At 32.9% G+C, this 12,534-nt stretch overlaps 1 protein-coding gene across 1 annotated transcript in view; it reads left to right on the top strand.

Moving 5' to 3' along the window:
- LOC118182610 (uncharacterized) overlaps positions 1–12,534 on the top strand; it is an 88,680-nt gene that overhangs the window by 63,586 nt on the left and 12,560 nt on the right. The window contains exons 3-5 of the mRNA XM_035351984.2: positions 3,433–3,527; positions 10,455–10,547; positions 11,903–11,965. Coding sequence (XP_035207875.1) covers positions 3,433–3,527; positions 10,455–10,547; positions 11,903–11,965 — 251 coding nt within the window. The remainder of the gene's footprint in view (positions 1–3,432; positions 3,528–10,454; positions 10,548–11,902; positions 11,966–12,534) is intronic.

Raw genomic sequence — 12,534 nt, 5'->3', positions numbered from 1 at the left:
GGTTGGACTTCTAATTTTCCACCCCCAGTTTTGAGGTAGAGCACCTCGGGGAGATCTGGGGATCTCCCATTCCTCTCCCCTTCTACCAATCCACACGAGAGGACTTTCAGCTCGCTGCATATTTAGAGTGCTGCCATGCCGCATTGACACTATACATTTATAAACATCCATGTCTTCTCCGGGATTCGAGCCCCGGCTCTTCGGTACCGGTGGTTCAGTGTTAAAGGAAAATGATTATCATACCATTGGGCTTGGATAAAAAAGTTTCAGATAGCACATGGATGGTTGTGTTCATACAATCTCCGTAAAACAGAACTTAAAAATATTCCAATCTCAAAGCTTATGTAAGAGCTTTGAGTTAATGGGAGATGAGGTATGGTATTCTTGGATTCTGTTCCTCTGATTGCTTTCTTTTGATGGAGCTTTTGGCAGTTAGGCCTTAATTGAGTAGTCTGTAGCAATCTCAAGAGCCATTCAGTGCTCACAAATTTGGAAGAGTTAGAGATCTTGGACCTAGTGCACAGGAGCTCTTTTGCGCTATGGGTAGAGAATTCAACTTGCATGTAATAAACCGGGATCAAATCCCAAGGTCATTATTATCATCAAGGGCATGTCAAATCTCGTGTGCTGCTGCAGTTCTCTTGGTGTTAATAGATAATGACCCGAGCAAGCAACTACAATACCCAGAGCCTCTGAGATCACTATGTTGTGATCCAGACATGATGGTATGCTCACTCCACATGATTGTCACAGTAGTAAACCAGAGGAGTACATCCCCTCACCCCCACTGAGGACAAATGATGAACTACATCACACAGGCTCCACCTCAAAACCTAACAGTGACACACATACCAACAAATGGGGTCCTCTCAAACATGCTGCACATACATCAACAGATCTAACTGAGCATATCTGTACACTGGAGCCACAGCCACAAACCATCAGTGCAATGATCAATCTCATCAACACACTGGGTTCACAATCCTGCTTACAATGCAGGCTCAGTTCACTGCAACCAGTCATGTCTCATCACATCAGAAGTGGTTAGGAGAGGAGTGTGTAGTGATTTTGAGAGCTACTCAACACACACAAATTTGGAAGAGTTGGAATTCTTGAATCTAGCACACAGGAGCTCTTTGCGTTAGTGGTAAGAATTCAATTGACATGCAACAGACCTGGGATCAAATTACAAGGCATTATCATCTTCAAGGTCATGCAAAACTTGTGCACTTCTCATTGGTGTAAATAAATGGCAACACGAGCAAAGCCACTACAATATCTGAAGCCACTGAGATCTCTCATGCCACGTGATCACTATAACTCCAATCTTAACTCGAGAAGGAGGGAACTTGTATAAAATAAATCCAAAAACATATTTATATGTTTCAAATCCCCATTAATATGCACATAGAGATAAAATTTATTTTACTATTAGATGTCACAATAATAATCCAGCAGCCTCTCCGAGATATTTTGCTTTATCAGTTTGAATGTATGTTTGCATTTCCTTCGATAGCCAGGAACATCAGTCATTCCTTCCATTTATATGAAATAGCAAACATGTGTTGAGCACAAATCAAAATTTTACGGACCCAGAAATTGAATCACTGAATGCAAGTGAAAAAAGTAAAACAATGCACTTTGGGAGAGAGGATTATGTCATCAAAATTCACTGTGGTGAAGAAATTAATGGCTTTGCAAAAAAGCAGTAAAATGTTTGTTTACAAGCATACACTAAAATTCAAGGATAAATTTATGAGTTAAAATAGAAATGCATTTTTAATTATATCAGGTACTTTAAAGCTTCATCATGTGACTGTAAAAATATCTCTAACACTTGAACTGTGGTAACCATAATTAATAATGCATTTAAGTGGCATTTATTTAGGTATGATAAAAATACATATACAAAATAATCATCTACATGTATGTATACAAAATTCATGAGTAGATAAAATGCAGATGCACTTAGTTTGACTGTACAATATTGTTTGGAAGATTTCATGAAGTAATAAACTTCACTAATGTATCTTAATGTTAAAAGTATCCTTATCCATGTATTAAGCTTATTAATACCTAGATTTTAATAAAAAGGTTATATATATCTTTTCCATATGACTTCTAATGTTTATATAATTACTCTTTATCCTAAGTATTTAATGTATTCTTTATACTGAAAAATCATGTAAAAAGACACAAAACAGAAATAAATAATGTGAGGTCTTTTACATCTGACACTACAGAACCGAAACATAGTCACCTTTCTGATATGTTGTCAGTATTGCCAATAGCTGCCACAACAGCTTTTAATCAGTGGGGCATAGCAGCTGTATGATTTTAGAGATGTTTTATGGTGTCTAAACCCAACATATTACCTGCAGATATTTGTATCTTTATGTTTAAGCTGTCTCAAAGTTGTTTTTATTTTCAATATATTCTACAAATATTTCTCAGTTTGGTGAATATGGAGACCAAGGCATTAACTAAAATCCCTCTTCTTGAATAAGGTTTTTTTTTTTTTTTTTTTTTTTATGTTTGACTGCATCATCATGTTAAAAGAAGATAGTTGTAGGGTTAATATTCTTGTTTTGGGGTGGAATGTGTTAAGTCTGAATACTGTGTAGATCAGTTGCAGCATCTTGCCAGTATTTCGTGACTTTTTCCTTTTTTCAAATGTACTAAATGCAGTTAGTTGTTTGAAAAATCCATGCAAGTGTAGCCTTTTTATTAAGTTGTTTGCTACTGCAATTTAGTCATTGTCAAATTTGCTGTCTTTTCTAACTGAAGGAAAAATACCAGCACAACCAATTACCATAGTGAGTTGCAGATTTGGTTTGAACTATAAGTTATATGAACATGTATTTATTATTTTTTATTTGAGATTTGCCATTATTTGTGTATGTATGGTGAAGTGATGAGGGCTGTTCAGTGTACTTGCTGGCATGCATAATAGTGTACCACATAAGAGGTGTATTAATCTTAAATTTATTTTAAGAATATGAATATTTTCATTCATAAATTCCTTAATGTTTATGTGTTTTGAAATTTTAAAATAGCATTATTCAAAATTGTTTAAGAAAAAGGTAAAAGTGTTTATCTCATTGGGATCTGCAAATGTTACAGAATTCTTTTTTGAGAGTCCTGAAATTCATAGTCATATGGTTTTAAATGAAAATTACCAAATATTATTTTTTCGTTCCATATCACTGAATTATTAAGTAATTCTGATAATTGAATATTGTTTATTTTGAATTATAGGCCAGTTTATTGCAGCATAACCATAATAATGCTTTCAAAAAATTAATGGCACTATCTTATTTGAAGACTGTAGCAAATTAAGTTGAATATTACTTCTAGTTAAATTTTGATAAGAATCATGAATAGTTCTTGCTATAGTTGTTTATCCTTGATAAATATTATCTGTTTTTGTAGTGAGGAATCTCTTGATATTTTGTTCTGTCATTTCATTCATTCTTTCCGTGTGTTTGATGGCTAGTTCTGTTATTCTAATGGGTGCACTGAAAAAGGTAAGCTTTCTTATATAATTTCTTCACATTTTTTTTAATATTTGTAATGTAATAAGAGTTATGTCAAATTAAAAATATCTGTAAGTAGATGAAAATTATATAAAGTAATTTATATTGCCATCTATGAAAACAATGTTTAATATGTAAATTGTTTCTAAATTTGTGAATTTATTTTCTTTTACAATACACATCAAACCACAATATATGAGAAACATGATGTGTGACTGGTTTGTTTGTTTTGTGTACATTTTGTCAAGAAAAATTTTGGAATGAAACAGTTTTCCTTATTCCCAGCTTATTCTTCTAGTATTTAAATTATTAATTTAGCTGATTTAGTTATGTATGTATAAGCAGATGTTGTCATGATGTTTTTAGATATTTCTGAAAGGTTTTTCAGAAATTTTAACTTTGAAGGTTGTTATTAAATAAAGTGTGGTATCTATGCCATTTTGCTACCCAATGGATAGTATTATTCAGATCTAACAGAAAGGGCATGCAGAAGAACTAAATGTTAAGAAAACTAATAATATGCAAAGTTTTGTAAATTTACTCACATTAAACCAATAATTGCTGCTTGTTGTTAGTCTCTTTACCATTTAATATTATTCCAAAAATTAATATGTTTTATGAATATGACTTTATGGTGCCCATTTATAAATAATGTGAAGGAATTAAGAGTGATGAAAATTTTGATTGTTTCAAATTTGATGTTCCACAGCATATATTTTATATTTGTATTAATGCCAGAATTGATTACTGTAGGTTCCTTTTAAAATAAAAGACATGCAAATAATTTATTCATGTGAAAATGCTTAATTTATATAAATTATACAGCTGCTAAATTTCTGTACAGAAGTTATGCAAACAGAGTACCTGAGTTATATGTGAAATAGCCTGATATTTTATGCTTTGTGTTGTGTGGCAACCTCAATTGCTTGTGGTGATTTAGTTAGCATAGTTTATTGGATAGATTTATACCTTGAAGGGATTCTAAGCTATTGTTTATAAGCTTCATAATGAACTTGGTTATTTCATTCTGAAAGCACAAGTCCTACCTTTTAATTTTTCCTGTGCTTGATAGATGGAATATTCATAGTACAATAAAAGCCTGATAATCTGAAAATCTCTAGAAATGCCGAATTCAGGATGCATAAAAATTCCTGGTAATTGAGGGTATAAGCAATGCAATTCATGGTAGAAAAGAAAAATTAATAAAGGGAAAAAATTGGCCTAATATAAAAAGAGCAATGTTGTTATTAACTTTAATATTAAATGCCTACATTTGAATTAGGTGAGATTTTAAAAGAAAAAAGGTCATTTTAGACATAAACGTTGAAGTAAAATATCATATTTATTTACAAAATTCCACGAACCATGAAAATTGGCGGAGATGTCACCAAATTTGCACCAGTCATTCCGGCAGAAGTTTGAAAAAACATATAGCTCTTTATGTAGTTAATCAACTTCTATAATTTATTGGCTGCCCAGATGAGACAGTGGTTTTGGCACTGACTGCCATCTGGTTGGGCCTGGGATTGAATCCCAGAGAAGGCAGGCATGCTTGTAAGCATATAGTGTGTGTGTGTGTGTACGAAGGCGGCATTCAAAATACATGGCGAGTTGAAAGTCCTCTTGAGAGGTTGGTGGTAGGAGAAAGGGCTGGGAGACTCTTGGACCACTTCCTGGGTTTCTTTTCCTCAAATTTGAGGCAGAGCTGCACTATTGATGTAGTGTAACTATGCCTGTACAATCCATGGTGAAATTAATTTTGGTGTCCCATCCATTGATATCTGTACCTATATAAGTTATGGATATAACATATAAGAAACTTAAATCGATAGTCATCATTTTTCTTGATACTCGGATTGCATAATTTTGAAAATACTGAATGCTGTAATGTTGAAAGCATATGAACCAGTTTTTCTTAGAAAGTCTTTTATAAAGTTATCCTTCAGTAGGCAGATAGACCTTAACTGCTTTGTTGTAATTAAATAAACCAAGCCAAATGTTGAAAGCAAGTTCCAAATTTTAATAATTTTTTTTCCCAAAAGGCAATTGAAAACAGTTGCAGTTAATTTATGCCATTTATTGCAGAAATTAAACCCACTTATCGAGAATTAATCAGGTTTACATACAGCCAAGGTGAATATGTGTTATGATGTCACACTTATCCAGTATTACCACTAAATCGCACTGCTCGGCGACATTTTTTTTTTTTTAAATTCAAATCATTATTCTAATTATGCTTAATAAGGGAGTTGCAAATCTTCTGTTTGCTTAATTTTTTGGAAAAAAATGAAATAAAAATATTCTGGTTATTTGATTTTGCTCTTAGTTCAATGCCAGGTAGTCAGGCTTTTATTGTATATGATATCTTCAGATAAACTATTTTGATTCATGAAGTCTTTGCTGGACAAACAGTTACATACGAAAATGTGTGCAAGAAATATATTTATAATAAAAATTCTATTTTTTAATTGAATATTTTAGTGCCTTTTTAAATCTATATGAATCATGCATTGCTGTTTATCTAAAATATGTATGGCTGTCAGTTCTTTCAATCAAAATTTTAACCCTTCAGTAGTTTGTCCCAGATTATCACTTGTGTGCAGGCTCCTTAAGGGAACATTAGAGAACACACATCCAAGCAACCATGACAATAATCCCAGTTTGCACAGAAAGAAGTCTTCTTGATAAATTGCAATAAAGGCCTTGCACTAAACTGGCTGTAACGAATTACCAGTTGGAAAGTGAATGCATATAGAAAGGAAATTAGAAATTTCCATTTTAGAGCTATTAAAAATTTTTAAAAATTCAAGTTTTTTTATAAAATAGGCATTATTTAAAATTCATTATATAGTGTAATGGGAAATTTAATTAAGAAATTAAATAATTTAAATTAAGAGAGTAAATAATTCTCTTTACAAAATAAAAAATCTAGCGATTTAACCAAAAAATGAGAAATTACATTAAAATCTCATATAAACTTCATTTAAAAGAAATTTAATCACACTATTCGATGCTGAAAATAGTAAAATTCTGAGAGGTTCAGTCCTTTTGTTAAATGAAGATATGTAAGTAAAATTGTTTCAGCATTGAATTTTAAAATACACTGCCCTCCAAAAGTTAAGGAACAGCATGGTTTTGTGTCTAATTTGAGAATGAAGCAACATAAAAACAAGAAATTTACAGGGCATGTTCACTAAACAGTTCTTTAATGAATGCGACATAGAATGTTTCTAAAGTTCAACACAAACACGGATTACAACGAAAAACGGCACTCTTGGCAAAGAAATCCAATTTTTGAGAAACAGGATATCACAGTTTTTTGAGGAAAAATGGGTTCTAATAAGGAATGTGTCCACTCCTAGCTGCAGTACATTGGCGGCAGCAACGTTCCATGCTGTAAATTATTGTCGATCAGTGAAATTGCAAGCAACGACCAGATACGGAGTAATCTTTGTTCAAACTCATCTAACAACCTTGGAGGAGAACTTAAAGCAGCAATTGCCTCCCAAGGTAGTCCCAAAGATGCTCTATAGGATCCAGGTCTGGGGATTTAGCTGGCCATTCCATCCACTCCATACTGTGACCCTTAATATGTTCTTCAGCAACTCAAGCTCGGTGCGATCACGCATTGTCGTCCATCAGAAGAAATCCAGGACCAATAGCAGCGGCATATGGGTGGATGTATTAATCAAGGATCTCATCTGGATATCTCACATTGGTCAAAGCTCCTCCATGGAACACATGATGTTCAGTGTGGCCACCGAGAGAGATCCAGACCAAACCATTATTCCACCAGCTCTGTAACTGTGTCTTAACATGGGATCGGTTGTAGTTGTTACATTGTTTACTACAGATCAATCAACACCCTGAATCACTCTCCAGTGTGAACTTGGATTCGTCTGTAAGAACTGACACCCATTGTTGACTGGTGCAGGAGACGCGTTCTACGTAAACAGGCACCTCTGTGTTTTCGGGTCAAGGAGACACAAACAGCCGGTCATCTTGCATACAGACCTGTATTGTGCAGGCATCTGTCGACTGTAGTAGTTGCGATTCTTGTTCCTGTTGCCACTAAATGATCTGCTATGAGCTGAGGCACAGTAATGTTAATCCTCCTTTGGGCTGAAAAAGCTAAATAACGGTCTCCCGCATGTGTTGTAACTCTAGGTGTGCATGGAACATGTTTTCTAGACACGGAATCTTCGGATTGAAACTGATTGCATAGTCGGTGGGCCACACTATAAGAGACGTTGAGACGTCTAGCAGCATCAGCTTGTCCCATCCCCATTTCCATCCATCCGATCTCCCGCCACCTCAACGAACCAGGCCAATGACTTCTCCTGGACATTGATAGGCTCTCCTGAATATTATCCATGAAATTATAATAACAACTGAAAAATCAACACTCATGAACAAAAATTACAGTTTTTGCATTTTTTCCCCTCCAACTGCTATATAAGTATTGATTTCTATAAAATGAAAGTGGTAGGTTTGTTTTTGCATATATTTTCTTAAACTTCATCGCTGTCATGCATATGAATTGTGAATTTAAAGGTTACTGACATTTTTGTAATGGTGAGCTTTGAAAAACATGTTGTTCCTTAACTTCAGGAGGGCAGTGTATCTAAATCAAATTTTGAAAAAATTGCTTTTCTACATCATATTCTCATCCGCAGTGTGTGCATACAAATTTTGAACTGTATAGCCTTATCAGAAAGTAGTTTAAAAACCAATTACAAAATTTGACCATCGCAACAGACACCATGAGTGAGCTAAATAAGAGCTTTTAAAACAAACAGTTCTCTTGCCAACTCTTAGACGGGCAGCCCCCCAACTTTTGCATATAATTGGTTCCTAAAAATCTGTGTGAAAGATTAATGTTTGAAAGTAGAGGCATGTAAAAGAAATATTAAAAATTATACTTTAAAATATCTACTTATCAATAATTTTATTTATTTATCATTATGCATAATTAAAATGATGAGGTGTATTTTAACACTTTCAGTTGTTTTCTATATAAACTGAATACCACCTTTTCTTGATGTATTGGAACATGCTGAGTCACCCTAAATATTTGAGATACTTGTTCTCCATTAGGATCACATTCTTTCGTGGTAATAAAAAATTTCTCAAGATGTGTGAAGGCATTATTCATATTTTTCATTCTTAAAGTCTAGACGATATTATCAGCTAATTCTTCCCCAGTCTCATTGTATATTTCATTTAATTCTTGTTGCTTAATTAAGTATTCAGTTGACAGAGTTACTCACTGAGATTCAATCAACTCATTCATTGTTGATGTCCTGGTTTATTCATTACGCTAATTGTATAATCTATGATATTTTCCAGAGCTCCTTCACAATTTTCTCCATCACTTACCATTTGTGACTGCTGTGCCGAAAAGCCTGGGTTCGAATCCCAGAGAAGGCATCAATGTTTGTAAATGTATAATGTCCATGCGGCATGGGGGCACTCTAAATATTCCACAAGCCAAAAGTCTTCTCGAGAGGCTGTGGTAGAGGAAAAGGTTGAGAGAACTTCAGACTCGTCCCCATGGGGTGCTCTCCATCAAAATTGGGGTCAGAACTGAGCTAAATTACACTGTCACCTGTAAGGTGCTCAAAGACTGTTTCCAACGTCAAGCATAAACTTGCAATCCTTGCCACTAGGAATTCTGTGGGCTTGGGCTGACTATAGGCAAATGAGCATTAGCAACAATTACATTATATTATAGTTCTTCCAAAAATTTCTTAATGTAGGCTTAACGTTCCTGCCAGTTGCCTTGATGGTCTGATTCATTAAAGTCCTCAAATAATATCTTTTAAACGTAGGTATCATTGTTTGATCCATGGCCTGTATGGAATAGGTAGAATTAGAGCAAGAAACACTACACTGGTTTTCAGGACATAAATACTGCAGAGAGTGTTATTGTCCCAGAGCATTGTCTTTAAGACTAATAATACTTTAACTGTAGCATTATTAATTATCTGTCAAAAAATCAACTAAAATGTACCCAAAAAAATTCATAATTTTTCATGGGGTTAAATGTTAATGAATCAAGTATACATGTACTGCTGAAAGAAATATGATATATGAAAGTAACACAACAAGAAGTTCTTGCTATTCATTACCAGGGAGGTCATTTTATGACTTATCTGTTATTCTAGAGGGGAAACAAACATACCACCCTAAGCAGTGGCTTTTCTGAGAGTGATTTCTGAAATTGGAAAGGGTTCTTTTTGAGGCAGTAGTTAGCTTACAAAATCAACCATTTTCAAAGCATTTTATTTTGAATCATGAGGTCAAGAATGTGTTTAAATGAAAGCCAAGTAACTAAATTCAGTTAGATCTGTACATATGGATGTAAATACTACTTCAGTTACTTTCAGAAGGAACATTTTCTGTGGGTGCATGTCAAAATAAAGCAATTGGGCAGTTTTATTAGTATTTTCCTTTTTTTTATATAACTTACAGATCATGACATCTTATTAATAATCATATGATTATTTTGTGAATGATATTTTTAATCCATTTATTCATATACATGTGCACATGAATTATAGCAAACATTTTTTTTTTTTTTTCCTAAAAAATTAATTCTAATGATCAAATATGTTTGTAGGAACATGTGAATTATTACCGTTAAACTATTTTTATTACTGCTATGTGGGTTAAAAATATTTTTGAAAACTTTTGAACAATGCACTTTTCTATCTTGTGTATTTTGTTGAAAATTAGATACCCGGTTGACAGAAGTTAAGTGCACTAAATTACAGTATGCTGAAATTGTTCAAAACTGTGCCTAAAATAGCTCAGTATTTCTAAACAAATTCTTATTATAATTTAATTTTAAAGTAGCTTTTATTTCTTTTAATGCATCTATGTCAGATATTTATTTAACTATTCTGTATTTGTTAGGAATTTGAAGAGAAGTTCCGTCCTTGGCTCCTTTCAATGCTTGTTTTTACAGTATGGAGGTTGATTGCAATTTTTTATCGTTCCATCGTCAATGTAAGTTAATGTTGAAAGCATTTTAATTTCTTTGAATTCTGTTGTTTATATTGCTAAGTTTTTAACTTGTGGATTCCCTGGAAGGTAGATGAAATCTATATTAGAGTCATATGTGATGTGTACTGTTTTTGCATCATTTAATACACTACTTTGTGCAATCATTTTACTTAAATATTTATTTTTCTCTGGTTATGATAACGGTTTGCTGAATATTAAAGAAAATAAGGAAGAAAATACTTTAAGGAATGGGGCTATCATAACAAAGTGGAAACAAATCCTGTCGGTGATATGATTTGATTAGTCATGCTAATCAAAATGAAAAAGCAACAAAAATTAAAAGGCATAAAAGCTTTTAATATCTCTGCCATTCATATGGACAGGAAGGAAAAAAAAAATTGAGTTGCTATATTTTTTCAGTGGTTTCCTTTGAACAGTCAAATGGGTCCAAATTATGGAAAATATTGTCTGTGGTTAGAAAAAAGAACAACTTTAGTGTACATTCATTGATAGTTTTGCATCAAGTTTGGTTTCTGGTAAGTAGGCAGTCTGTGTAATAGATTTTGTAATTTTCTTTTATGCAATAGTTTGACTGAAAATTAAAGTTTTCAAAAGAACAAAAACTCGGCTTTTTAAAGAATTGTGTAAATGAAAGTTCACGATGCTGAAAACTCAGTTTCTTAAAGAATGGTGTAAATGAAAGTTCACGATGCTGAAAACTCAGTTTCTTAAAGAATGGTGTAAATGAAAGTTCTTTATCCTGAATGGGTAATTTTCAAGGGTTGTACCTGTGTGAATTACCTATCTCCATTTCTCATAAATGTGTATTTTAAAATGAAAGTAAGTCAGTACACAAAATTTTAATATTTCCACAATGCTGAATATTTGTAGTTGATGTTGAACTACTAAGTCTAGTAACTGTTTATTGTTTTGCATTGAAAAGAAATGGAATACATGTAAAGTTTTTGAAAACTACAGGTTTATGCTAGTTTACTAGGGCATAAAGATATTAATCAGAAGAATTCCTGATTCAGCAGTTAACAGAGTACGCTGTTTCATGATTGAAATCCATGGAAACATTATCTTTGTAATCTGTCAAAATTATTTATATCATTTTATGAGATATATATTTATCTCATTTTTTTATATTATTTATCATCATGCGGTTTACTCTAGACATAACTTCAAATTTTATTTGCTTACATTCCATAGCTTGTCTATTTGCGATATTCATGATATGATATACCTTCTACACAAGAAGTGTATGATGATATTAAATATGTAATTCTAATTATTAAAGATATAATCTTAATGTGACTGTTCAGGTTAAATGCTTTATAATATATTTATTCCTTCAGGATCTTTATTTTGGTTACCATCAAGCAATGTTAGTCATTTGGATTCTTCTGATTGCCATAAATGTGAGTAAAATTATATGACTCTCTTACATTATACATAATATTTACTTTATTATCAAATGAAGATGTGAAACTTGAAAAACAAACAAAACCCTAATTATCCTGATAGATATTCTCCAGTTTAGAAATAAGTGATAAAATGAAGTAACACATGTGATCATATTAAAATGGATCAATGAAAGACCACACTTGGGAGTGAAAAATGAGCATGCAGAAAGGCATAAAACTAAAAGAAGAGCACATAGTCAAACCTCCTGTTAATGGATCCATGGAGCCAAGACTTTTATCCATTTTCAGGAAATATCCGTTAAATATGAGTGCATTGGTCTTCTTCAAGAGTCTGGGGATTCAGGAAGTGTCTGTTAAGGAATTTTAACTGTATTATATATATACAGTTAGAATTCCTTAACAGACACTTCCTGAATCCAGCTGAGTTTGGTTTATTTAATTATGGCAAAGCACATATACAATCATACACAATATATCCATTGAAAAGAAGCAAAATTAGTTCTTTGTCTCATACATTACTAATAGAAACCTCACTTCACAAATGCTAGCCTGATTTGTTCAAT

The sequence above is a fragment of the Stegodyphus dumicola genome, chromosome X1 (genome assembly GCF_044657685.1).
Source record: "Stegodyphus dumicola isolate Sdum_Otavi_A_Nest chromosome X1, ASM4465768v1".
In the NCBI taxonomy this organism is placed as follows: domain Eukaryota; kingdom Metazoa; phylum Arthropoda; class Arachnida; order Araneae; family Eresidae; genus Stegodyphus; species Stegodyphus dumicola.
Note: the sequence above shows the minus strand (reverse complement) of the source record. Positions and strands in the feature narration are given on the sequence as shown.